The sequence below is a fragment of the Microcaecilia unicolor genome, chromosome 3 (genome assembly GCF_901765095.1).
Source record: "Microcaecilia unicolor chromosome 3, aMicUni1.1, whole genome shotgun sequence".
Classification (NCBI taxonomy): domain Eukaryota; kingdom Metazoa; phylum Chordata; class Amphibia; order Gymnophiona; family Siphonopidae; genus Microcaecilia; species Microcaecilia unicolor.
The window spans coordinates 395,894,279-395,918,105 of NC_044033.1; the positions used below are offsets into that span (position 1 = coordinate 395,894,279).

Sequence of the window (23,827 nt, forward strand, 5' to 3'; positions counted from 1 at the left end):
GGGCTATTTGACTCTTCAATTACCCCGAAATCTAACATTTCCTGCACCTGTTTTATAACCTCTCTCTTTTTCAAGGGGGAAAGCCTATATGGTTTCTGCCTAACCACCTTACCCCTTTCTGTTATAATGTCGTGCTCCATGAGGTGAGTATTTCCCGGACATGCCGTTAGCACATCATCAAACCCCTTCAGGAGCCTTCTTATTTCTTTTTTTTGTGTCTGGGTCAACCGGGGATTAATCCCTGGCTCCCCGGGCTTGAAAATTTCCCTTATTTGCGGGCCCAACTCCTCTCCTTCCTTTTCCTCTACCCCGGTCTGCCACCCCACTCTTGCTACCCAGAGTTTCATCCGGTTCACATGGAAGGTTTGGACCCGACCCTTCTCGTTCGGCACTTCATACGTGAGGGGCCCTAGCCTCCTCTTCACCACCCAGGGACCCTTCCACCTAGAGGCAAACTTATGAGGATCCTTGGAGATTAGGATAAGGACCCTATCTCCTGCTACAAACTCCCTCTTTCGAGTACCTTTATCATAATATTCCTTTTGTAAGTGTTGGCTCTGTTCTAACCTATCCTGGGAATATTCCTGTAACTTATCCAATCTGACCCTTAGATCCTGTAGATATTCTACCACGGACTGACTGGGCATTTCCGGAGGTACCCAGTGTTCCTGCAATATATCTAAAATTCCCCTGGGTCTCCGGCCAAACATTAGTTCGTAAGGAGAAACTCCTAATGAGTCCTGCACCTTCTCCCTATATGCATATAGCACGAAGGGTAACAGTTGGTCCCAACCTGTCCTATCTTCGCCTAGCGCTTTTTTTAACATCCCCTTTAAGGTTCTATTAAAACGTTCCACCATCCCATTCGTTTGAGGATGGTAGGCCGCTGTCCGAATATGCTGTATCCCAAAAGCCTCCCATACTTGTCTTAAGGTGCCTGACATGAAGTTGGATCCCCTGTCTGTTAAAACCTCTTGGGGGAACCCTACCTCACAAAAGATTTTTATCAATTCCCTGGCAATGCCCTTCGCTGATATGCTCCTTAACGGTATGGCCCAGGGATACCTAGTGGCCATGTCCATGACCACCAAAACATAGAGGAAGCCTCTCTGCGATTTTGTTACCGGACCAATAACATCCATTGCTATTCTCCTCACTGGTTGTTCCACCCTGGGCAGGGGCCTTAGAGGTGCCTTAGGTGGGAGCCTGTCGGCCACCTTTTGGCAATTTGGGCAAGACTTGCAATACTTCTCCACCTCCCCATAAACTCCAGGCCAATAAAATCGCACCAGTATCTGAGTCAGGGTAGCCTGGGAGCCCTTATGCCCCCCCAACTGATGGTCATGAGCCAGTCTTACCACTAGAGCCCGAAAAGCCTGGGGAACTACTAGCTGCCTCCCTCCTTCCGAGTTCTCCCAATTTGGCACCCTACGATATAACAGGTCCTCTTCCACCAGGAACCCCGGAGCCTCAATGCCCTCCCCTTGTCGTGCCCTCTCCCAGGCATATTCTAAAGTAGGGTCAGCGGCCTGCTCCCTATGAAATTGGGGAAACTGCTCCTTCAATTCTTTAGGGGCCACCGGCAGGTAGCTTTCTTTTTGCACCTGCTCCAATGCCCCCCGTCTACCCCTCTGCTCCCTTTTCTTCGAAGCTCTATCCCTCCTCACTTTCCCCGGCTCCCCTAAGACCTCTCCCTGAAACGGAAAAATACCTCCTATTCCCTCTTCCTCCGCCTCGGGGTCCCGTTGCGCCTGAGCTCGGGTAGTTACTAACACTCTTTTTTTTTCCATACAGTCTGCAAATGGAGGCCAGTCTCTTCCCAAAATCACCTCCTGGGGTAACCTGGGCAGAACAGCCAGGGCTATCTCTACCTCTCCTGTGGGCCCCTTTAAGTTAACTCTATGGAGGGTATAACGAGTACTGGCCCCATGTATACATTGAATGGCCACTGCTCCTTCATAGGTATCCTTACCTCCTGTCCTCCTCTTCCTTATTTGTTCCCATAAGCTCCTAGATATCATGGACTGGTCGGCCCCAGAGTCTAACATGGCTTCAATGGGTAAACCCTCTACCTCTATCTTGGCAGTATACCGTGGCCTAAACCCATGGGCCACCTGGGAGATCCATCCCTCGCGCCCTGGGCAATCCTTCTTGAAGTGCCCTATTTTCCCACACTCATAACACCCCGTTCCCTCGTAAGAGGTGGCTTTTTTTTAATGGCCTTCTAGCCCTACTGGCCTTTTTCCCACCCAACTTGTACCGGCCTTCCCTTTCTGGGGGTCATTCTTGAGGCCAGGAACTGTGGGGCCCCAGCCTTCTTGAGATTGGGGCTTCCCCCCCCCCCTGGTCGGGTCCGCCCCAATGTTGGGCTTCCAGGTAACACTCCAACCCAGCTACCACGCCCTCCACCGTCTTACAGCCCCTTTGGATCAGCCCTGCCCTAATCTCCCCGGGTAAGCCCTGCAGATATTGTTCCACTACCAGTTCTTGAAGAATTTCTGCAATGGTGTGGTGATCTGGTTCCAACCATCTTTTTACTAAGTCCATCAGTTTATTGGCCAGGGCTTTAGGGGTTTCCCCTTTTTCCCATTTAGTGGCCCAGAACTTTCGCCTGTAAGCCTGGGTACTTAGTCCATATCGGTCCTTAATGGCCTCTCTCAACCGCCCATAGTGGGCCGCATCCCCCGGTGCCAAGTCTCTAAAGGCGGCCAGAGCCTCCCCGGACAAGGAAGGTGCTATCCGCATGGCCCACTGCTCTTGCGGCCATCCTGCGGCTACCGCCACCCTCTCAAATGCGGTCAGGAAATCATCTACATTATCTTGCTCAGACAACTTTCCCCAGGTAAGTGAGTTCATGGAAAAAGGTCCTACCGCACCGCTTCCTCCGGGGCCCTGTTCGATCCCTCCGGGTCCAAAATCCCTTGGGGTACTGATCCCCCTCTGAAAAAAGTCCTGGAGCAGATTCAACACCGGCTGTTGTTGCTCTCGTGCGGCCGTCAAGGACTCCTCCACCATCTTCGCGGCCAGTTCTTGCTGTTTCTGGAACTGCATAGTCATCCAGGCGAAGATCTCTTTGGGGTCCATCCTGGCTTTGGGAACAGCTACTCCTGCGGAACAGAAAGCAGAGGACAAAAAACTCCAAGTGCGATTTCACCACTTAAGTTCTCCCTTATCTTAGGAACCCTCTATTCCCCTATTTGGGCCCCGCTTACCGGAACCCAAGCTGGGTCTGCGCTTTTCTCAGCGTTGGCCCCTCTGTCGGGCTTCTCCTCCTTGTATGTCCTGGCCTCCTCGAGCGACAGGTCCCTGAACAATCTTGACATCCCACTCCTGACACCAATTGTAAGCTCGCTCCTCCTTAACTCATCCGTCGCAGCTCCAAAAATCACAAACAAATTCAGGTACAGTTCAATTAAAAAAAAAACACAAAGAAAACTGTTCAGGGGGTAGGAAGAGAGTCTCTCGTTTGGTCTGGCTTTTTATTCAAGTCCCAGCCCCCAACACTTTTACTCTCTTCAAGCCGGGCGATACACAGCCCAGGCTTCAGCAGCTACTTCCCCTCTAGCTCTTAGAAGAGGAAAATTTGCCACAAAAACAACTCAATACTACAGTCCCGTGTTTCTCGGCTGCTTCCCCTCTCCCTCTCCTGGAGAGTTGTAGCAAAAAAAAACACCCCCCCACATTAAACTTCTGGCCTGTTCTCTCTTCACAGGTAAGTGGCTCTTGCGAAACAAAAAACCATGAGCCGCAGCCCAGTCCTTCTTTAGCTTTTCAAACACGTAACAAGTCCTGCACGCCGTACCTCTCTCTCTCTCTCTCGCTCTGGCTCTGCGCGGGAACAAAGCCAAGGGCCTCCACCCTCTTGGTCAGTCACACTCTCACCTGACCTCCTCCCGCTTGGACCCACTTTGGCATCCGTTATCTCCTGGGCTTTCGCTGAGCCAGCGCTGAAAAGTCCATCGGCTCTTCCTGGGCGTTCTCCGGTTCAGTCAGTTCCATAGGGCATGGGTCCGCCTCCTCCTCCCCCTTTTCAGGAGCCCAGTCCATATTCTCTTCACCCCGCCCTTCCCTCAGCTGCCTCCCCTTTTCTTCATTAAGGATCTTTTGTATCTTTTCTTTCTCCGCCCACTTGTCCCACCACCTCCTCCACCAGGTTGGAGACTCGGCCTTACTCCTTTCCCTGCAGCCCTCCTCTGGTGACTCCCGGGAATGCACGTACCCTCTCCTACCACTGGGTTCCTTTAGTGCATGTTGGGATTTGTAGTCTCTTTCTCTCCTTTTCTCTTCTTGTCCCCTAGACCGTTCCACCTCCTCTTTACAATATATACAAAAATGACAATAATCACAAACAATACAAATGCAAATTCTAAAAAAGAAAAATCAAAATAATCTCCATCATTAATCTCTTAAAATGTCAAATTAAATCAGAAAGCTTTTAATTGTTTTCTAAACTAAAGAATTGAAGTTCAATGGCAAAGAGTTTGAAAAACATGCATCTCCAATCAGTAACCTAGCAGAAAGAAATACATCTTATCTAATCTAATTTGTTTAAATGAAGGCACAGCTAGCAAAAATGTATCCACAGAATGCAGATTACATGAGGATTGATAGATTCTCAAAGATGCAGCTATAGCAAAAGGAACCTCATCATTTAGGGCCTTTTTACAAATCATTCTAGCAATTACTGCGTGACAATGCCAACAAAGCCCATAGGCTTTATCGGCATTGCCGTTCTAGGAATCGCTAGCACAGTTTAGTAAAAGGGGCCCTTCATTCCTTAAAAATCAAAGTAGCTACTTTAAATCTAATTATCCAGTAAAAACGGACAGCCACTGCAATTCTTTTAATATTGGTTAAATATGTTCAAACTTTGATGTCCCTATCAACAATCTTGCTGTTGTGTGTGCTTTGCACAATTTGTACTGAATGACACACAGGTTGTGATATACCCATATAAAGTGAGTTACAATAATCTAAAACTGATAAAACCATTGTCTGTAAAAGTGAACAAAAATTAACATCAGAAAAAGCACCTCAATAAATGTAGCCAAAAAAAAGGCTTTCCAGGCAATATTCTTCACCTGTGGTTTAAAAGAAGTCTAAGATAATTCCGAGATACTTACATTATGCTAAAATCTCAATACTATTATCATTCATCTTCATTGACAGAGGAAATGTCATAGGAACATAAGAATAGCCATACTGGGTCAGACCAATGGTCCATCCACCCAGTATCTTGCTTCAAGAGCTGGCAGAAACTCAAATGGTACAAAAAGAAACAGAGGAGTAGCATAAATCACGCCCAGAGGCATCACAAAAGTATTGGACATAAGCTATTAATTTATTTGGATTTTGCTCACACCTTTTTTAGTAGTAGCTCAAGGTGAGTTACAAATAGTAGCAACATTCCATGCTACCAATCCAAGGCCAATCAGTGGCTTCCCCATGTCTATCTGAATAGCAGACTATGGACTTTTCATCCAGGAACCTGTCCACACCTTTCTAAAATCCAGATACGCTAACCGCTGCTTCCATATCCTTTGGCAACAAGTTGTAGAGCTTAAGTATTCATTAGGTGAAAATATATTTCCTCCTATTTGTAACTGCATTGAGGGGCCTTTTTACTAAGGCGCGAGAGGGCTAACGCACAGGTAGTGCGCACCACATCAGTACTACCGTGGTAATTCTGAGTTTGCCATGAGCTGAATCCTGCGGTAAAAAATAATTTTCTATTTTCTACCACAAGGGGCGTTCCCGGTGGTAATCAGCAGTTGGTGCACACTGCATGGTTACAGCATGAGTAGCGCGTGAGCCCTTACCACTAAGTCAATGGGTGGCAGTAAGGACTCAGGCCGTAAATAGGTGCGCACTAGTTTTAATTTCAGCACAAGCCCATTTGCTGGCCCATGTAAAAAGCCCTTTATACCAGCCATGGTAAAAAATGGCCCAGCGCGTGTCCAAAACACGCACCCACACTATCGCAGGCCACTTTTTACCGCAGCTTAGTAAAAGGACCCCTGAGTGTCCCTTAGTCTTTGTACTTCGATTCACTTCTACTCATTCTACACCATTCAGGATTTTGTAGACCTCAATCATATCCCCACTCACCCATCACTTTTCCAAACTGAAGAGCCCAAACCTCTTTAGCCTTTCCTCATATGAGAGGAGTTTGATCCCCTGATACGGTGACCAGAATTGAACGCAATATTGAAGGTGAGGTCGCACCATGGAGCAACACAGAGGCATTATAGTATCCTTGGTCTTATTTACCATCCCTTTCCTAATAATTCTTAGCATCCTGTTTGCTTTTTTGGCTGCTGCTGCACATAGATCAGAAGATTTCAGCATATTTTCTACAACAACACGTAGATCTTTTTCTTGGGTGCTGACTCCCAAGGTGGACCCTAGCATCAGATAACTATGATATGGATTATTCTTCCCAATGTGTACCACTTTGCATTTGTCCATATTAAATTTCATCTGCCATTTGGATGCCCAGTATTTCAGTTTCCTAAGGTCTTCCTGCAATTTTTCACAATCCGCATGTGTTTTGAAAACTGAATAGTTGTTTGTCATCTGCATATTTAATCACTTCACTTGTCATTTTGATTTCCAGATCATTAAAACAGACCCCTGTGGCACTCCAATATTCACCCTACTCCGTTGAGAAAAATGACTGGTTAATCCTACCCTCTGTTTTCTGTACAGTAACCAATTTCTATCCTATGACTTTTGTGGAAGAGTAGCCTTGTGGTTAGTGCAGTGGACTTTGATCTTGGGGGACTGAGTTCAATTCCCACTGCAGCTCCTTGTGACTCTAGGCAAGTTACTCAGCCCTCCATTGCCCCTGGTACAAAATAAACACCTGAATATATGTAAACCACTTTGAATGTAGTTGCAAAAAACCTCAGAAAAGCAGTATATCATTTCCCTTCCCTTTAATTTTCTCAGCAGCCTCTCATAAGGAACTTTATCAAAATCTTTCTGAAAATCTAGAAGTACTATATCAACTGGCTCACCTTTATCAACATATTTATTTACATCTTCAAAGAAATGAAGCAAATTGATGACACATTTATTTATTTATTGCATTTATAGTCCATATTTTCCTGTACAATTTCAGTAATTATAAAATATGAACCAAAATACATAAACCCACACATATCAATAAGGAAAGAATCATAAATATATAAGGAGTTCAATATTAAAGCGTAATGGGGAGAATGGAAGGGGGGGATTAGGCACCAGGTTCAACTGACAGAAATGTTTTGAAAAGGAAAGATTTCAAAAACTTATGAAAAACCAAATAATCATGTTGGGATCTTATATTTTTCAGTAAGGAATTCCACCATTCAGTACCTTGGTATGAAAAAGTAGCTGAATATATAGATTTATAAACTACTTTCTTATAGGTAGGAAAATGAAGATGCAGGTAGTCTCTTGCACCAAAGATTGAATTGTGAGAAAGCAAAGTAAGAAGGGGCAACATATAGTCAGGGGCAATACCATACAAAATCTGAAATATGAGAGCATAGAGTTTGAATACAATCCTGACCCTAATGGGAAGTCAATGCAAATGTATCAACAAAGGATTAGCCCTCTCAAAGTGTAGTACATGCATGACAAGTCTAGCCGCAGTATTTTAGGCAGTTTGCAGTTTCCTTAAGATACATTCTTTACCCCTGCATAGATAGAATTACAATAATCAAATTGGATCAAAACAAGAGATTGGACAAGTAATCTGAAAATATCATTTGAAAAAAAGGGCCTTATGTGCTTCAGCTTCCAAAATAATTTAAAAGATTTAGTAACCACCGAGGCACCTGAGATTCAAAGGTTAAGTGGCGATCAACAACAACCCCTAAATTTTTTAGAGTGGACTCCAGAGGATAAAACATACAGTCAGTGTTAACATTGCTACAGGGATCATGGTCAAACAGATTAGTTATTACCAAAAATTTAATCTTCTCCCGATTTAATTTTAGCCTGAATTCACAGACCCAGGATTCCATTAAATCAAGGCCAGTTTTAATCCTATATAGAATTCCCTGGATGTCACCTCGAAAAGGGATGTAAATAGTGACATCATCCATGTAGATAAAAGGATGGAATCCCATTGACTCATGTCTCTCCCCTAGCGGAGCCATTATGACATTAAATAATACTGGAGATAGGGGTGAACCTGGCGGCACACCACAGTTTGGAGACCAAGGCGATAATAATGCGGCCAACATTTTTACTCTGTAAGACCTAGACTTCAGGAAGCCCTGAAACCAGGACAAGATTTTCTCACAAATCCCAAATTGGTCTAGTAAATTTAACAAAAGATCATGATCCACCACATCAAAGGCACTTGACATGTCAAATTGCATAACCAGGACCTTGTTGCCTAAACAAATTTCCTCCCTGATGGCAGAAACTAAAGTGGTTAAAACAGTCTCAGTTCTATAGTACAGCCTGAAGCTAGACTGGGACATGTGCAGGAGACAAAAGCTAGAAAGATAGAGAGCTGGGCTACTACAATTCCTTCCATCACCTTGACCAATAAGGGGGTGGAAGCAACTGACCGATAGTTGGCAAAATCACTCAATGAGCCTGACAAAGTTTTAGGAGTGGGGGTTAAAATTATAGAACCTCTCTCAGCTGGGAAGAGGCCTTGCGTAAACAAGAAAGATACATGTTCCCTGAGAAGTTTAATGAATAGATTACTTGGACAGGCATCAAGGATAAATGAGAGGAGGAATACTTTGAAAGGAAGAATTTAACTGTATCAGGGTAACTGAAAAGAAGGCCAAAGTCTATTGGCAGTGATATCAGCCCAGTGATCAGCCCGTGACACTGGAAGAGTGGCATCGTCATTTTCTTCATTTTGGTCCTTTTTTCATTCTTTGAAGGCTGTTCTTTTGGCTCTAATTGCCTCTTTCACTTCATCTTTTAACTATGCTGGCTGTCATTTGCTCTTCTTTCCACCTTTGTTAATGTGTGGGCTGGTCCAGGTTTCCAAGATGGAATTTTTAAACAATGTCTGTGCATGATTTTGAGGCTTATTTTCAAAGCACTTAGCCTCCCAAAGTTCCATAGAAACATATGGAACTTAGCCTCCCAAAGTGCTTTGAAAATATGCCTCAAAAAGTCCTAACCTTTGCAGCCGATCCTTTTAGCTTCTTTTTAGCCATTTTCCTCATTTTATCATAGTCACGCTTTAAAAAATTAAATGCTGCTACAGTAGATTTCCTTTGTAACTTCACTCTAGATAAGTACATAAGTGTTGCCATACTGGGACAGACCGAAGGTCCATCAAGCCCAGTATCCTGTTTCCAACAGTGGCCAATCCAGATCACAAGTACCTGGCAAAATCCCAAGACAGTACAATACATTTTATGCTGCTTATCCTAGAAATAAGCAGTGGATTTTCTCACAACCATTTTAATAATGGCTTATGTACTTTTCTTTTAGGAAGCTATCCAAACCTATTTTAAAGCCCGCTAAGCCAACTGCTTTTACCACATTCTCTGGCAACGAATTCCAGAGTTTAATTACACTTTGAGTGAAGAAATATTTTCTCTGATTCATTTTAAATTTACTACTTTGTAGCTTCATCGTGTGCCCCCTAGTCCTAGTATTCTTGGAAAGAGTAGACAAGCGATTTACGTCTACCCGTTCCACCCCACTCATTATTTTATACACCTCTATCATATCTTCCCTCAGCTGTCTTTTCTCTAAGCTGAAGATATCAGCTCAAATTTGATCATGTTATGATCACTGTTTGCCAGTGGACCCAACACTGTTATCTCTTGCACTATACTTTGCATTCTACTAAGGATTAGATCTAAAATAATTCCCCCTCTTGTTGGTCCTTGGACCAGTTACTCCAAGAAGCAGTCATTTATTACATCTAGGAATTTTACCTCCATAATTTTCCCTGATGTACCATTTATCCAATCAATATTGGGGTGATTTGCTCCCTGATGTAACATTTATCCAGTCAATATTGGGGTAATTGAAATCACAAATTCACTCTAAATAATTCTACTATAGTATACACGAGTATTGGAGGTGTACTACTGCCAACACATATGAAAAAAGTGGAGAAAAAAGACTTCAGGACGCCGATAAGAGGCAGTTGAATGCGGTGAAATTGGAAAACAAGAATGAACTGTCTTTATGAGAACTTTGGCCCTTGAAACAGCCTAGGATTGGCGAAACAGGGTCTCCTGTTGGGCTTTTGGAACATTATATGCGATGACAGAATATTTCAGTTAAGTTGAAATTATTTTCACCGTTTGTTCACTATGATTTGAGCCTTCAACATCGAGTTTTGTGAAAAGGTGTGTAGGCATGCATTATATGAATTAGAAGAGTGGAGTTTTTTTGTGAAGACTGGTGATTGAAGAACTAGAGTGCTAGAAATTTGAAAGGTGGTTTTCCACATGAAGAGCACTCGTTAGAATTTCTGAAGTCTTTTTTCTCCACTTTTTTCATATGTGTTGGCAGTAGTACACCTCCAATACTCGTGTATACTATAGTAGAATTATTTAGAGTGAATTTGTGATTATTATTCTACTATCCCTTTGGGTATTATCAGGTAATTGAAATCACCCATTATTATGCTGTTGCCCAATTTGCCAGCTTTCCTAATTTCTGTAAACATTTCTTCATCAGCAAAGCAGTAGCCCTACAGTAGTAAAGCCCTACATAAGTTTTATCCATAAGGATTCCACTCTGCTCTGTTTCAGGTAGAATGTTTATTTTGTTTGACTCAGTTCCCTCTTTAACATATATTGCAAACCCCCCTGCCTCCAATTTGATCCACCTTATCATTGCGATATAATTTCTACCCTGTTAACAAACAGGCTTATTTTCGAAAGAGAAGGGCGCTCATCTTTCGATACAAATCGGAAGATGGGCATCCTTCTCACAGGGTCGCCCAAATTGGTATAATCGAAAGTCGATTTTGGGTGTCCTCAACTGCTTTCCATCGTGGGGACAACCAAAGTTCACGGGGGCATGTCAGAAGCATCGCGAAGACGGGACTGGGGCATGCTTAACACATGGGCATCCTCGGCCGATAATGGAAAAAAGAAGGGCGTCCCTGACGAATACTTGGGTGACTTTACCTGGTCCTTTTTTTTTTACGACCAAGCCACAAAAATGTGCCCTAAATGACCAGATGATCACCGGAGGGAATTGGGGATGACCTCCCTTTACTCCCCCAGTGGTCACTAACCCCCTCCCACCCAAAAGAAATGTTTAAATATTTTTTCCAGCCTCTATGCCAGCCTCAAATATCATACCCAGCTCCAAGACAGCAGTATGTGGGTCCCTGGAGCAGTTTTAGTGGGTACTGCAGTGCACTTCAGGCAGATGGACCCAGGCCCATCCCCCCACTACCTGTTACACTTGTGGAGGAAACAGCGAGCCCTTCAAAACCCACCAGAAACCCACTGTACCTACTACTACTACTATTAGCATTTCCACATCTAGGTGTCCCCTTCATCCCTAAGGGCTGTGGTAGTGGTGTACTGTTGTGGGGAGTGGGTTTTAGGGGGGTTTGGGGAGCTCAGCACACAAGGTAAGGGAGCTATGCACCTGGGAGCTTTTTCTGAAGTCCACTGCAGTGCCCCCTAGGGTGCCTGATTGGTGTCCTGGCATGTGAGGGGGACTAGTGCACTATGAATGCTGGCTCCTCCCATGACCAAATGGCTTGCATTTGGTCGTTTCTAAGATGGATGTCCTCGGTTTCCATTATTGCTGAAAACCGGGGATGACCATCTCTAAGGACGACCATCTCTAAGGTCGACCTAAATTTCGCAATTTGGGCGTCCCCGACCGTATTATCGAAATGAAAGATGGACGCCCATCTTGTTTCTATAATACGGGTTTCCCCGCCTCTTTGCGGGGACGTCCTACGAGGACGTCATCAGGAAAACTTGGGCGCCCCGTTCGATTATGCCCCTCAAAGTGTCTCACTGATTGTCCTTCTTCCATCAGGTCTCTGAGATGCCTATAATATTTACCTTCTCATTAGTGCTATATACTCTAACTCTCCCATCTTATCTTTTAGGCTTCTAGCATTTGTATACAGACACTTTAAATTATGTTTTTTCCTTGTATCTACAAGATGTTTAGAAGTTGATGGGAATAATGTGCATCCTTTATTTTACTCACCCCTTAAACACTTCTGGCTTTCTCTCACCATTGTTGAACCCTCTCTATTGGGATTCCCTAAATGTCCTGTTTCAATAGTATCCTTCAAGGGTACTCCACACTGAACCGTGTGCTAATGGGTGACTGTCAGCTTCCCACCCTCTCCCTCAATTTTAGTTTAAAAGCTGCTCTTTCTCCTTTTTAAATGCTAGTGCCAGCAGCCTGGTTCCATCCTAGTTATGTTGCCCATTCCTAACAAATCTAAATCCCACTATCATCTCAACTGCACATTGAGACTTCGGAGCTCTGCCTGTCTCTTGGCTCCAGTTCGTAGAATAGGGAGCATTTCCAAAAATGCTACCCTGGAGAATCTTTATTTATTTGTTACATTTGTATCCCACATTTTCCGACCAATTTGCAGGCTCAATGTGGCTTACATAGTACCGTAGGCGTTTGCCAAGAACGGTAGAGAAACAAATACAAGGTGATAGTGTGGTCGAATAAAGGGTCCATTTCTTTCAGGCATAAGGGGATCAGAGAGAGGGAAGGCTAAATAGTGCCCAATACGATCACTGGATTTGCTGCGTTGCAGGGCGATGGTATGTATGTTGGGTCAATAGTGTATGCCCTTTTAAATAGGTAAGTTTTTAGTGATTTCCTGAAGTTTAGATGGTTGTAGATTGTTTTCACTCCTTTTGGCAGTGCGTTCCATAGTTTTGTACCTAAATAGGAGAAGCTGGATGCATAGGTTGTTTTGTATTTGAGACCTTGATTTCAGCTTTCTACCTAAGAGCCTAAATTTGGCTTCTAGAACCTCTCTCCCACATTTTCCTATGTCATTGATACCCACATGTACCAAGACAGCTGGCTTCTCCCCAGCACTATCTAAAATTATATCTAGGTGATGCGTGAGTTCCACTACCTTCGCACCAGGCAGGCAAGTGACCAGGTGATCCTCATGCCCACCAGCCACCTGGTTATCTACATGCCTAATGATTGAATCACCAACTACAACAGCTGTCCTAACCCTTCTGTCCTGGGCAAAACTTCCTGGAGACACATCCTCAGTGCGAGAGGATATTGCATCCCCTGGTGGGCAGGTCCTAGCCACAGGATTACTTCCTACTTCACCAGGGTGATGCTCTCCTTTTAGGAGACCTCCCTCCTCCAAGGCAGCTTAGGAGCTGACAGACTGGAGGTGGGACTTCTCTACAATGCCCCTGTAAGGCCTTCTTTATGTACCTCTCTGTCTTCCTCGGCTCCTCTAAGTCTGCTACTCTAGCCTCAAGAGAATGGACTTTGCTTGATAAAAACAACATTTGAGTTTCAGTAATATTTTTAACCTGTTGGCTGACATCCTTGATCTTAGTATCTACAAACACATTGAGAGAAAGGATAAGGTATCATCTACTGTATTCTTCACTGGAAAATAAAATTGAATATCATCTACGTATAATCAGTACTGAACACCCAAACACGATAAAACTCAACAAATAGGTGTTAAATATAAACAGAACAGCCAATAATTGCGAAGCTTGGGGCACCCCAGTTGCAGTGGGTGTCCAATCCGAATTTTCCCACACAAACTCGAAAACAACGACCAGTGAGAAAAGAATAAAGCCAATCCCAGAAGGCCCCTTGTATCCCAAAAGTTTGTAGCCTATTTAATACTATCTCATGATGGATAAATGGAAAAGATGATGCAACATTAGAGTACTGTTCAGTCTGCAGCTAAACCTATAAATAATTTTATGGTTGGCTTTCTATTTCAAAGGATGGGATTGGTAGGATCCAAAAGGCACTCAAAAAGAAAAGATGAACAGCATAACAAGGAGAAACATCCATTTCGTTGGCACAACAGAACCCCACCATCACCACCACCAGTAAGTATAGAGCATACTGCCACCAATTCTTATAACTCTGTGTGTTTGAACAAAGTCAGTAGTATACATGATATAGAGCTAGATTCAGTAAAAGTGCTGAAAAAAATCGTCACTCAACACTATTCTATAACGGGCACTCCAAGATGAGAACCCATTATAGAATAGTGTTGAGTGTTGATTTAGGCACCAAAACTAACACCTGCTAAAAAACCAGGTGTAATACCCAGCTCCCGATTTGGGTGCACATCTCCAGTATTCTGTAATACTGTGTGTATATTTTAGGAATGCCCTTGAGCTGATCTCCCATGGCTACACCCTCTTTTGAGTTGCATGCCATGGGATTTGGGACACATATTGTTATAGAATAGCACATAGCAAGATGTGCACACAATTCAAAATTGGTGCCAATTAGTGCCCAATTATTGGTTCATCTTGGATCGGCACCCGAATATCAGTGCCTAATTTGGGGGCCCTTTTACTAAGGTGTGCTGAAAAATGGCCTGCAGTAGTGTAGGCATGTGTTTTGAATGCATGCAGATCCATTTTTCAGCGCACCTGCAAAAAAATGCCTTGTTAAAAATTTTAGCTGAAAATGGACGTGCGGCAAAATCAAAATTGGCGCACTTCCATTTTGGGTCTGAGAACTTACCGCCAGCCATTGACTTAGTGGTAAAGTCTCATGTGGTAACCGGGCAGTAATGACCTACGCACATCAAATGCCACTTGGTGCGCGTCTAATACACGTGTCCGAGAATAAAAATTGCCAAGCTGGGCCCAGGGAGGCCCTAGGTAGGGATGGGGATCTTAAGAAGCTCAGGGGAATTGACTGGGGGGTCTGGAAAGTTTCTTTGGAGTGTCTGCTGTGGGGTCTTGGGAGGGGAAAGGGGGAAGAATGGGTTCAAAGTTCTATTGCACCAGCTCCTCTATGAAGGTTCCTGGGGAGCAGAATAATACTGTTTGCGAGGTTGATCACAAGCTGCATTATTCATATACCATAGGACTTACTAGCTTCCAGAACTAAGGGGTCCTTTTATGAAAGTGCGGCAAGCCTACCGCAGGCTTGCTGAGTGCCAGTTCATCTCTACAGCAAGGCTCCTGGGGAAGCCCGGTGGTAGTTCCTGCCCCCACCGCGTGCCATTTCTGATGCACCAAAATGTTTTTTCTTTGAGTGGCAGGGGCGCGCCTGGCAGTAATCATGCAGCACCATGCGCTGCCCCGTTATCACTGGGCTTCCATGGGAACCCTTACCACCTCCTAAATAGGAGGCGTTAAGGGCTCCCCCAGGAAATGGCTGCATAGTTAGTGTTTAACTTACCACACGGCCATTTCCTTCCTTAAAAAAAAAGTCTTTTACCTGCGATAGTAAACAGTGGTCTTGATACTGCAGGGCCCCCTTTTATCGCCACTTCGTAAAAGGAGTCCAAACTTACTGCAGATTAGTCACTCCTTCAGTGAATTAAACTGTGGTAAAATGAGATATAGTGGGTCTGCTTAGTAACTAGCCTCTAGTCGTTGGTGAGGCCCCACTTGGAGTACTGTGTTCAGTTTTGGAGGCCGTATCTTGCTAAAGATGTAAAAAGACTGGAAGCGGTGCAAAGAAAAGCTACAAAAATGGTATGGGACTTGCGTTGCAAACCATACAAGGAGAGACTTGCTGACCTGAACATGTATACCTTAGAGGAAAGGAGAAACAGGGGTGACATGATGCAGATGTTCAAATATTTGAAAGGTATTAATCGGCAAACAAACCTTTTCCAGAGACGGAAAGGCAGTAGAACTAGAGGACATGAATTGAGGTTGAAGGGGGGCAGACTCAGGAATAATGTCAGGAAGTATTTTTTTCACAGAGAGGGTGGTGGATTTGTGGAATGCCCTCCCGCGAGTGGTGGTGGAGATGAAAACGGTAATGGAATTCAAACATGCGTGGGATAAACACAAAGGAATCTGTATAGAAGGCATAGAATCCTGTTTTGAAGGAATGGATCCATGGAATCATAGCGGAGATTAGGTGGCAATGCCGGTAAATGGGAAACAAAACTGGTGCTGGGCAGACTTCTACGGTCTATGCCCTGATAGTGACTGAATAGATAGGGATGGGCTGGAGTGTAGATTTTAAGGGGCTTCTGCGTTAGCTTCAGAACTTAGTACAAAAAGAGTGCTGGGCATACTTCTACAGTCTGTGCCCTGAGAATGGCAAGGACAAATCAATATCAGGCTCATTTTCAAAAGAGAAGGGCGCCCATCTTTGAACACAAATCGGAAGATGGGCGTCTTTCTCACAGGGTCGTCCAAATCGGTATAATCGAAAGCCGATTTTCGACATCCCCAACTGCTTTCCGTCGCAGGGACGGCCAAAGTTCAAGGGGGCGTATCGGAAGTGTAGCGAAAGCAGGACTTGGGCGTGTCTAACACATGGACGTCCTCAACCCATAATGGAAAAAAGGGCATCCTTGACGAGCACTTGGACAACTTTACCTGGTCCTGTTTATCTTACGACCAACGCACAAAAAGGTGGCCTAAATGACCAGATGACCACCGGAGAGAATCAGGGATGACCTCCCCTTACTCCCCCAGTGGTCACCAACCCCCTCCCACCCCCAAAAAACATATTTAAAAATATCTTTTGCCAGCCTCTATGCCAGCCTCAGATGTCATACTCAGCTCGATCACAGCAGTATGCAGGTCCCTGGAACAGTTTTAGTGGGTGCAGTGTACTTCAGGCAGGCGGACCCAGGTCCATCCCCCTCCCTACCTGTTATGTTTGTGGAGGAAACAGCGAGCCCTCCAAAACCCACCACAAACCCACTGTACCCACATCTAGGTGCCCACCTTCACCCGTAAGGGCTATGGTAGTGGTGTACAGTTGTTGGTAGTGGGTTTTAGGGGAGGTTTGGGGGGCCCAGTTGGTGTCCTGGCATGTGAGGGGGACCAGTGCACTACAAATGCTGGCTCCTCCCACAACCAAAGGGCTTGCATTTGGTTGTTCCTGAGATGGGCGTGCTTAGTTTCCATTATCGCCGATAATCAGAAACGACCAAGTCTAGGGACGACCATCCCTAAGGATGACCTGAATTTCAAGATTTGGGCGTCCCCGGCCATATTATCAAAACGAAAGATGGACATCCATCTTGTTTCGATAATACGGGTTTCCCTGCCCCTCCATCGGGACGTTTTGCGAGAATGTCCTCAACAAAACTTGGGCGTCCCTTTCGATTATGCCCCTCTATGTTATGTTTTTAATCTACCCCTCTATAGACCCCCTGCCCACCTGCCCCTCCTCCCAAAGATTGCTTAATAATTTCAACTTTTACACTTTCACTTCCTCTTTTCTGATCTTATGACAGAGATCATGTGTTTTTATATCTCATGATACCAGGAGCCATTTTCTCAAAGACATTCTCCATCTTAAGAACCTAACTTTTATCATTTGTATCTCTAATTTCCTCATCTTAAGCGTTACACTCAATTTGAAAGTTGTACCAGGTTTCATTAAAACTCACCAAGCAGCCCTGCTTTTGCAGGCTCTCTGCTATAAGGCCATCAGTAGGTTATTGGGCCTAATTAGTGCTTTCCAGCTGTTCCAAGCTGTGCGGCTTGGCCCACCACCATTCCAGTGGAAAGGTCTCAAGCTAGAACACATATTAACAGTTACTAAATAACTAATGAAGAAACAAAAAAAGCAACACTGGGCTTCCAGGATCGGGATAATCAATGTCCTCCTTTATTAAATAACTAATGAAATATCATTTGTCATTTATGGCATTTTTGCGCTCATTTTCAAAGCACATAGACTTACAAAGTTACGTGTAGGGCCATTTTCGATATGATGTCTAAGTCCAGCTTTGGACGTTTTGCAAAACACATCCAAAATCTGACTAGGAAAGAAGGTCATTTTCAACAAAGAAAAATGTCTACCTTCCCCCCCCCCCCCCCCCCAAAAAAAAAAAATACTGTTTTGAACAAGGTTTTGTGATTTGGATGGGTTTTTTTTGGGTCCATTTTCGAAAAAAAAAAAAAAAAAAAGTCCAAGTGCAAAACGCACAAAATCAAGACATTGGGATATAGGATGAGCCAGCATTTTTTGTAGACTGGTCCCCCAGACATCCCAGGAAAGCAATAGAGGGCACTGCAGCGGATTTCATAAAATGCACCCGGGTACACATCTCCTAAAATGTTTAAACTGGTTTCAAATTTAAATTTTGGGTTACTCAGTTTTAAGATTCTATCATTCCAGATGTCTGTCTGTTATCCAATCATCAAAAACTTAGTTTTATCTTAAGCTTTAATCCATACCTCAAAGAAATTAATACAATCTGCAATCTGTCTATATACCACATCCAATGGTTGTAATATTGGTAATAGAACTGTGATATCATTGGCATAGGTAAATGATATATATCAAGCCTGACTTAAGCAATGCTCACATGAGCTTAATAACACATTAAGGGGTCCTTTTACTAAGCCATGGTAAAAAGTGGCCTGCGGCTAGTAGGCATGTGTTTTGGGCGCGCATCGGGCCAGTTTTTACCGCGTCTGCAAAAAAGGGCTTTTTTTAATGGGATGGGAAAAGAGCATGGGGTAAAACTGAAACCAGCGTGCATCTAAAACTGGCCTGAGCCCTTAATGCCACCCATTGATCTAGTGGTAAGGACTCACGTGCTACACATGCAGTGACCAGTCAGCACGTGCCAACTGCTGATTGCCACCAGAAACGGCGCACGTGGGAGGAAATAAATAAATAAGTAATCCAGGCATTATGGGTGCATGCCAAATCTGAAATTACCACCAGGGGGTGATTTAGCTTGGGGATAGTCTCATTTGGGAATGCAATGCCTTTGTAAAATGGCCCCTAAACAAAGACAGAGGCAAGGGAGACCCCTGCGGAACTCCACAGTCAGCTTTCCACGAATCAGATTGAGTTCCATCAAATCTCACTCTATAAGAACGATTTGCCAAAAAAATCCTTAAACCAATTCAGGACATTTCCTCCAACCTCAAACGAGTTGAGGATTGATAACAAAATACCATGAGCCACCAAGTCGAAGGTATATGATAATTCAAATTGCAATACAATTGCTCGATGACCTTTACTCAGTAAAGATTTTCTCTCCACCCATAAAGTACCCAGAAATGTTTTGGTACTAAACCTTTTATGGAAACTTGACTGAGAATAATGCAGAAGTTCGAACTTTTCCAAACATAATTGCAATTGGTCTGTAGCAATACCTTCCATAATTTTAGTAAGCAACGGTATAAATGCAGCCAACCTATAATTAGTCACATGGTCTGAAATGAAACAAATGAGATGTATGAGTAAACAAAATGAACATTAATCAGAATCGGGACTAGCCCTTTCTGCACTAGTGATGTCTCCAAAATTGCAATATTGGGGCATCAAAGTGACATTTCCACACAACATGTCCACCACCACATTGCAATTCCCCCCCCCCCCCCCCCCCCCCCCGCTTTTAAATTAGCTATGCAAGGCAATATGAGAAAGAGTCCCAAGTGCCTTCTGTGCATAAAGAACCTCCCACCCCCTCACCCCAACCAGTACCTTGCCCAAAGGAAAGGCATCATTTCCTAAAGAGATTAGTGGAAATTTGGTTTTAATTATATGTCTACTTATGGTAGCAGTGCTAATGGAAAAGATATGTCAGCATGGGGTGTGGTTGTAATTTACTCACAAAGCCTTCTTTTCATAGGTCAGCTGACGTACAAACTTTCATGCCTCCTTGCATGCATTTCCAGAAAACGTAAAAGCTATCAGCTGAAGCAGCGGATTCAATGAACTCTACTGACCCAATTTACTCAGGGGCCCTTTTACTAAAAGGTTGGCTTACTGTAACAGGCTTGCTGCGTGCCAAACCTGAACTACCTCAGGGGCCTGGCAGTAGTTCCCACCCCCAGTGCGTGCTATTTCCAGCGCTATAAAAATATTTTCAATTTTGTAGCGCCGGTGCTTACCCAGTGGTAATCAGTTATTGCCAGATTAGCGCTGGAACCCTTACCGCCACCTCAGTGAGTGGAAGTAAGTGCTCCTCCCGAAATGGCTGCGCGGCAAGTGGTTCCTCCTGAGGCAAGCATTCCTCCCCCTGAGGCCAAATGACAGGCAGCATGTTTAAAAAGTGAGGTAAAAGATGCTATTAGAGCTAAAAGAAAATCCTTCAGAAAATGGAGGAAGAGTCCAACTGAAAATAATAGGAAACAGCTTAAAGAATGGCAAGTCAAACGCAAAACACTGGTAAGGAAGGCTAAGACTTTGAAAAAAGATTGCATTGGAGGCAAAAATATATAATAACTTTGTTTGTTACATCCAAAGCAAGAAGGCAGTAAAAGAATCAGTTGGACCACTACATAACTGAGGGGCAAAAGCTGCACTCAGGGAAGACAAGGCCATAGCAAAAAGACTAAATAAATCTTTGCTTCAGTCTTCACTGAGGAAAATGTGCAGGAGGTACCCATGCTAGAAATAGTATTTTATGGAGATGAGCCAGAGGAACTGAAACAAATTTCTGTAAACCTGTAAGATGTAATGAGGCAAGTCATCTGGACTGGATAGTATACACCCCAGAGTACTGAGGGGGTCCTTTTACTAAAGTGCGCTGAAAAATGGCCTGCGGTAGTGTAGACATGTGTTTTGGGTGCGCACAGAATCATTTTTTAGTGCTCCTGTAAAAAAATGCCTTTTTAAAATTTTTACCGAAAATGGACGTGCGGCAAAATGAAAATTGCTGTGTGTCCATTTTGGGTCTGAGACCTTACCACCAGCCATTGACCTAGTGGTAAAGTCTCGCACAATAACCGGGCAGTAATGACCTACGCACGTCAAATGTCACTTGACACATGTAGCTGACGCGCGCCAGAAAATAAAAAAATATTTTTCGGATGTGCGTAGCGGACGCACACAAAAAATGAAATTACCGCAAGGGCCATGTGGTATCTGGGCGGTAGCTTGGAATTGGCGCGTGTTGGGCTTATGTGGTTTAGTAAATTTATTTATTTATTACATTTGTATCCCGCGCTTTCCCACTCAAAGCAGGTTCAATGCGGCTTACATAGTAATAGGGAATACAGAATATTGTTGGAGAAAGTAAAAGTTAAATATACCAGAATGATAGAAGAGATGAGTAGGTAGAGATAGGCAATGGAGAAGGGAGTAAGGTAGGAGATACAGTCTAGGTTAGTGACGACATCACATGGATATGTGTTAGGTAGATGGGTTCATAAAATTAGTCTGGGTCATTAGGATAGGCTTGCTTGAATAAATGGGTCTTCAGTGCTTTCCGGAAGTGCAAATAGTCACAAATTGATCGGATAGGTCTGGGGAGGGCATTTCAGAGTTGGCTGCCTAGGAAGGAGAAGTTGGATCCATAATAGGTTTTGTATTTGATTCCTTTGCAATTGGGGTAATGCAAATTGAGGTAATTTCGCGAAGATTCAGACATGTTTCTGGTAGGAAGGTCAATCAGATTAAGCATATAGTCCGGAGATTCACCGTGGATAATCTTGTGGATTAATGTGTGGATCTTGAAGTTGATTCGCTCTTTGATAGGGAGCCAGTGAAGTTTTGCACGAAGAGGAGTTGCGCACTCAAAACGTGATTTGCCGAAAATGAGTCTCGCTGCTATATTTTGGGCAGTCTGAAGTTTTTTCAGAATATGGGCCTTGCAGCCTAAGAAGGTACTATTACAGTAGTTGACATGGGTAAGGGTAAGTACCGTGGATTGCACGTTCATTTTAGGGCCCCTGAGATAGTACACCCCAGAATACTGAAATAACTTATAAATGAAATTGCAGATCTATTATTAGTCATTTGTAACTTATCTTTAAAATCAAGCTCACTACCTGAAGATTACAGGGTGGCCAATATAACACCAATTTAAAAAAAAAAAATGGTTCCAGAGAAGAACTGTGAAATTATAGACTACTGAGTCTGATGTTGGTGCTGGACCAAATAGAGGAGACTTTTATAGTAAGCAAAATTACTGAAAACATTTTATAGGCATGGATTAATGGGACAAAGAAAACATGAATTTAGCCATGTTGGGGAATGGAGGAAGGCTAGAAATTAAATTGTAAGACTGAAATATGCTGAGGATCACTATGTGAAGAATGACAAGGAAAAAGTGGAAATGCTAAACAAATACTTTTGTTCTGAGTTCATGGAAGAAAATCTTGGAGAAGGTCCACAGTTGGTATATTTCAGATTGGAGTAAACATTACACCATTCACAGAACAAAGTGTTTATAAACAACTTGAAAACCTGAAAGTGGGAAAAATCATGGAACTGGATGAGATACATTTAGGGATATTGAGGGAAATAAGAAATGTTCTGGTGGGTCCTCTTAAAAATTGTTTTTAATAGATCCCTGGAGACGGTAGAAGTTCCACTAGATTGGAGAAGGGTCCCTCTTCACAAAAGTGGCAAAAGAGAAGAAGTGAAAACCACAAGCAAGTAAACCTTACCTTGGTGGTTGGAAAAGTAATGGAGATACTATTGAGGAAAAGACAGCAAACCTTCTAGAATCCAATAGGTTGCAATATCTGAGGCAACATGGTTTCATGAAAGAAGATCATGCCAAACAAATCTGACGGATTTCTTTGACTGGGTGACTACAGAAGAAGATCATGAACATTTGCTGGATGTAGTCTACTTGGATTTCAGCAAAGCCTTTGATACTGTTCCTCATAGGATTCTCATAAATAAACTGAGCAGCCTGAAGTTGGGACCCATGGTAGTGAACTGGATTAGAAACTAGTTGACTGATAGATGACAGAGGGTGGTGGCAAATGGAATTCACTCGAAGAAAGAAATATGAGTAGTGGACTGCTTCAGAGATGGGTCCTGAGACTGATTTTGTTCAATATCTTTGTGTGTGATTTTGCCAGAGGGTTAGAAAGAAAAGTTTGCCTTTTTGCAGATGACAGAAAGATTTCCAAGAGAGTGGAGACCCGGGGAGAGAGCAGACAACATGAGACATGATGTACAAAAATCTGAAGCATAGGCTAATGCTTGACAGTTAAGATTTAATGTGAAGAAATGCAGAGTGATGCACTTTGGGTGCAAAAGTCCAGAGGAGATGTATATGATAGGAAACACTGATGTTCACAGATCATGAGAAGAACCTCAGGTAATAGTGTCTGAAGATCTCAAGGTGGTGAAACAGTGTGACAAGTAGATGCCGACCAACACCAGGATTCTCAGTTTTGACCGAAACTGAACCAGCAACTAAACTTTGCAGTTCAGTTTTGCCTAAAACCAAAACCAAACCCCCTCCCCACCGTGATCACTCTCAGTGGCATCCTGCCCCCACCCCTGAGATCTCTCTCGCCACTGCCACTTCCTGTTCCTCTCAATCAGTCTCAGCACCCTCATCCTTCCCACCCACCACCCGAAGACCCTTCCTGGGCCTTCCTTTTAAACCTCCTGGTAGCCTAGTGAGTCTTCAGGGTAAAAGCATTCCCCAGTCGCTCTTGCCCCCATGGGTTCTGCAGTCAAAATGGCTGCCAGGATGTCCTGTGGCAGCCTTACGAGACTGCTGTGGGAGGTCCCGGCAGCCATCTTGCGAATGGAAGCAACATAGGCAGGATCAGTCGCTCCTGCTTATGCTTTCTGGCTGCAGAACCCACAGGGATCACTTTTACTCTTAAGACTCATTAAACCACCAGGAGATTTAAAGGTAGGCCCAGGGAGGGCCTTCGAGTGGTGATAGTGGGGCGTCAAGCAGAGAGCGATCATGGGGCAGGAGGTAGGGGGTTCAGTTTCAGTTGAAAGTGCCAAAACTGAAACTGAG

At 43.8% G+C, this 23,827-nt stretch overlaps 1 protein-coding gene across 1 annotated transcript in view; it reads left to right on the forward strand.

Annotated features, from left to right (window-relative positions):
- BLK (BLK proto-oncogene, Src family tyrosine kinase) overlaps window positions 1-23,827 on the forward strand; it is a 174,804-nt gene that overhangs the window by 64,440 nt on the left and 86,537 nt on the right. The window contains exon 2 of the mRNA XM_030195569.1: window positions 13,922-14,030. Coding sequence (XP_030051429.1) covers window positions 13,923-14,030 — 108 coding nt within the window. The 5' untranslated portion in view covers window position 13,922. The remainder of the gene's footprint in view (window positions 1-13,921; window positions 14,031-23,827) is intronic.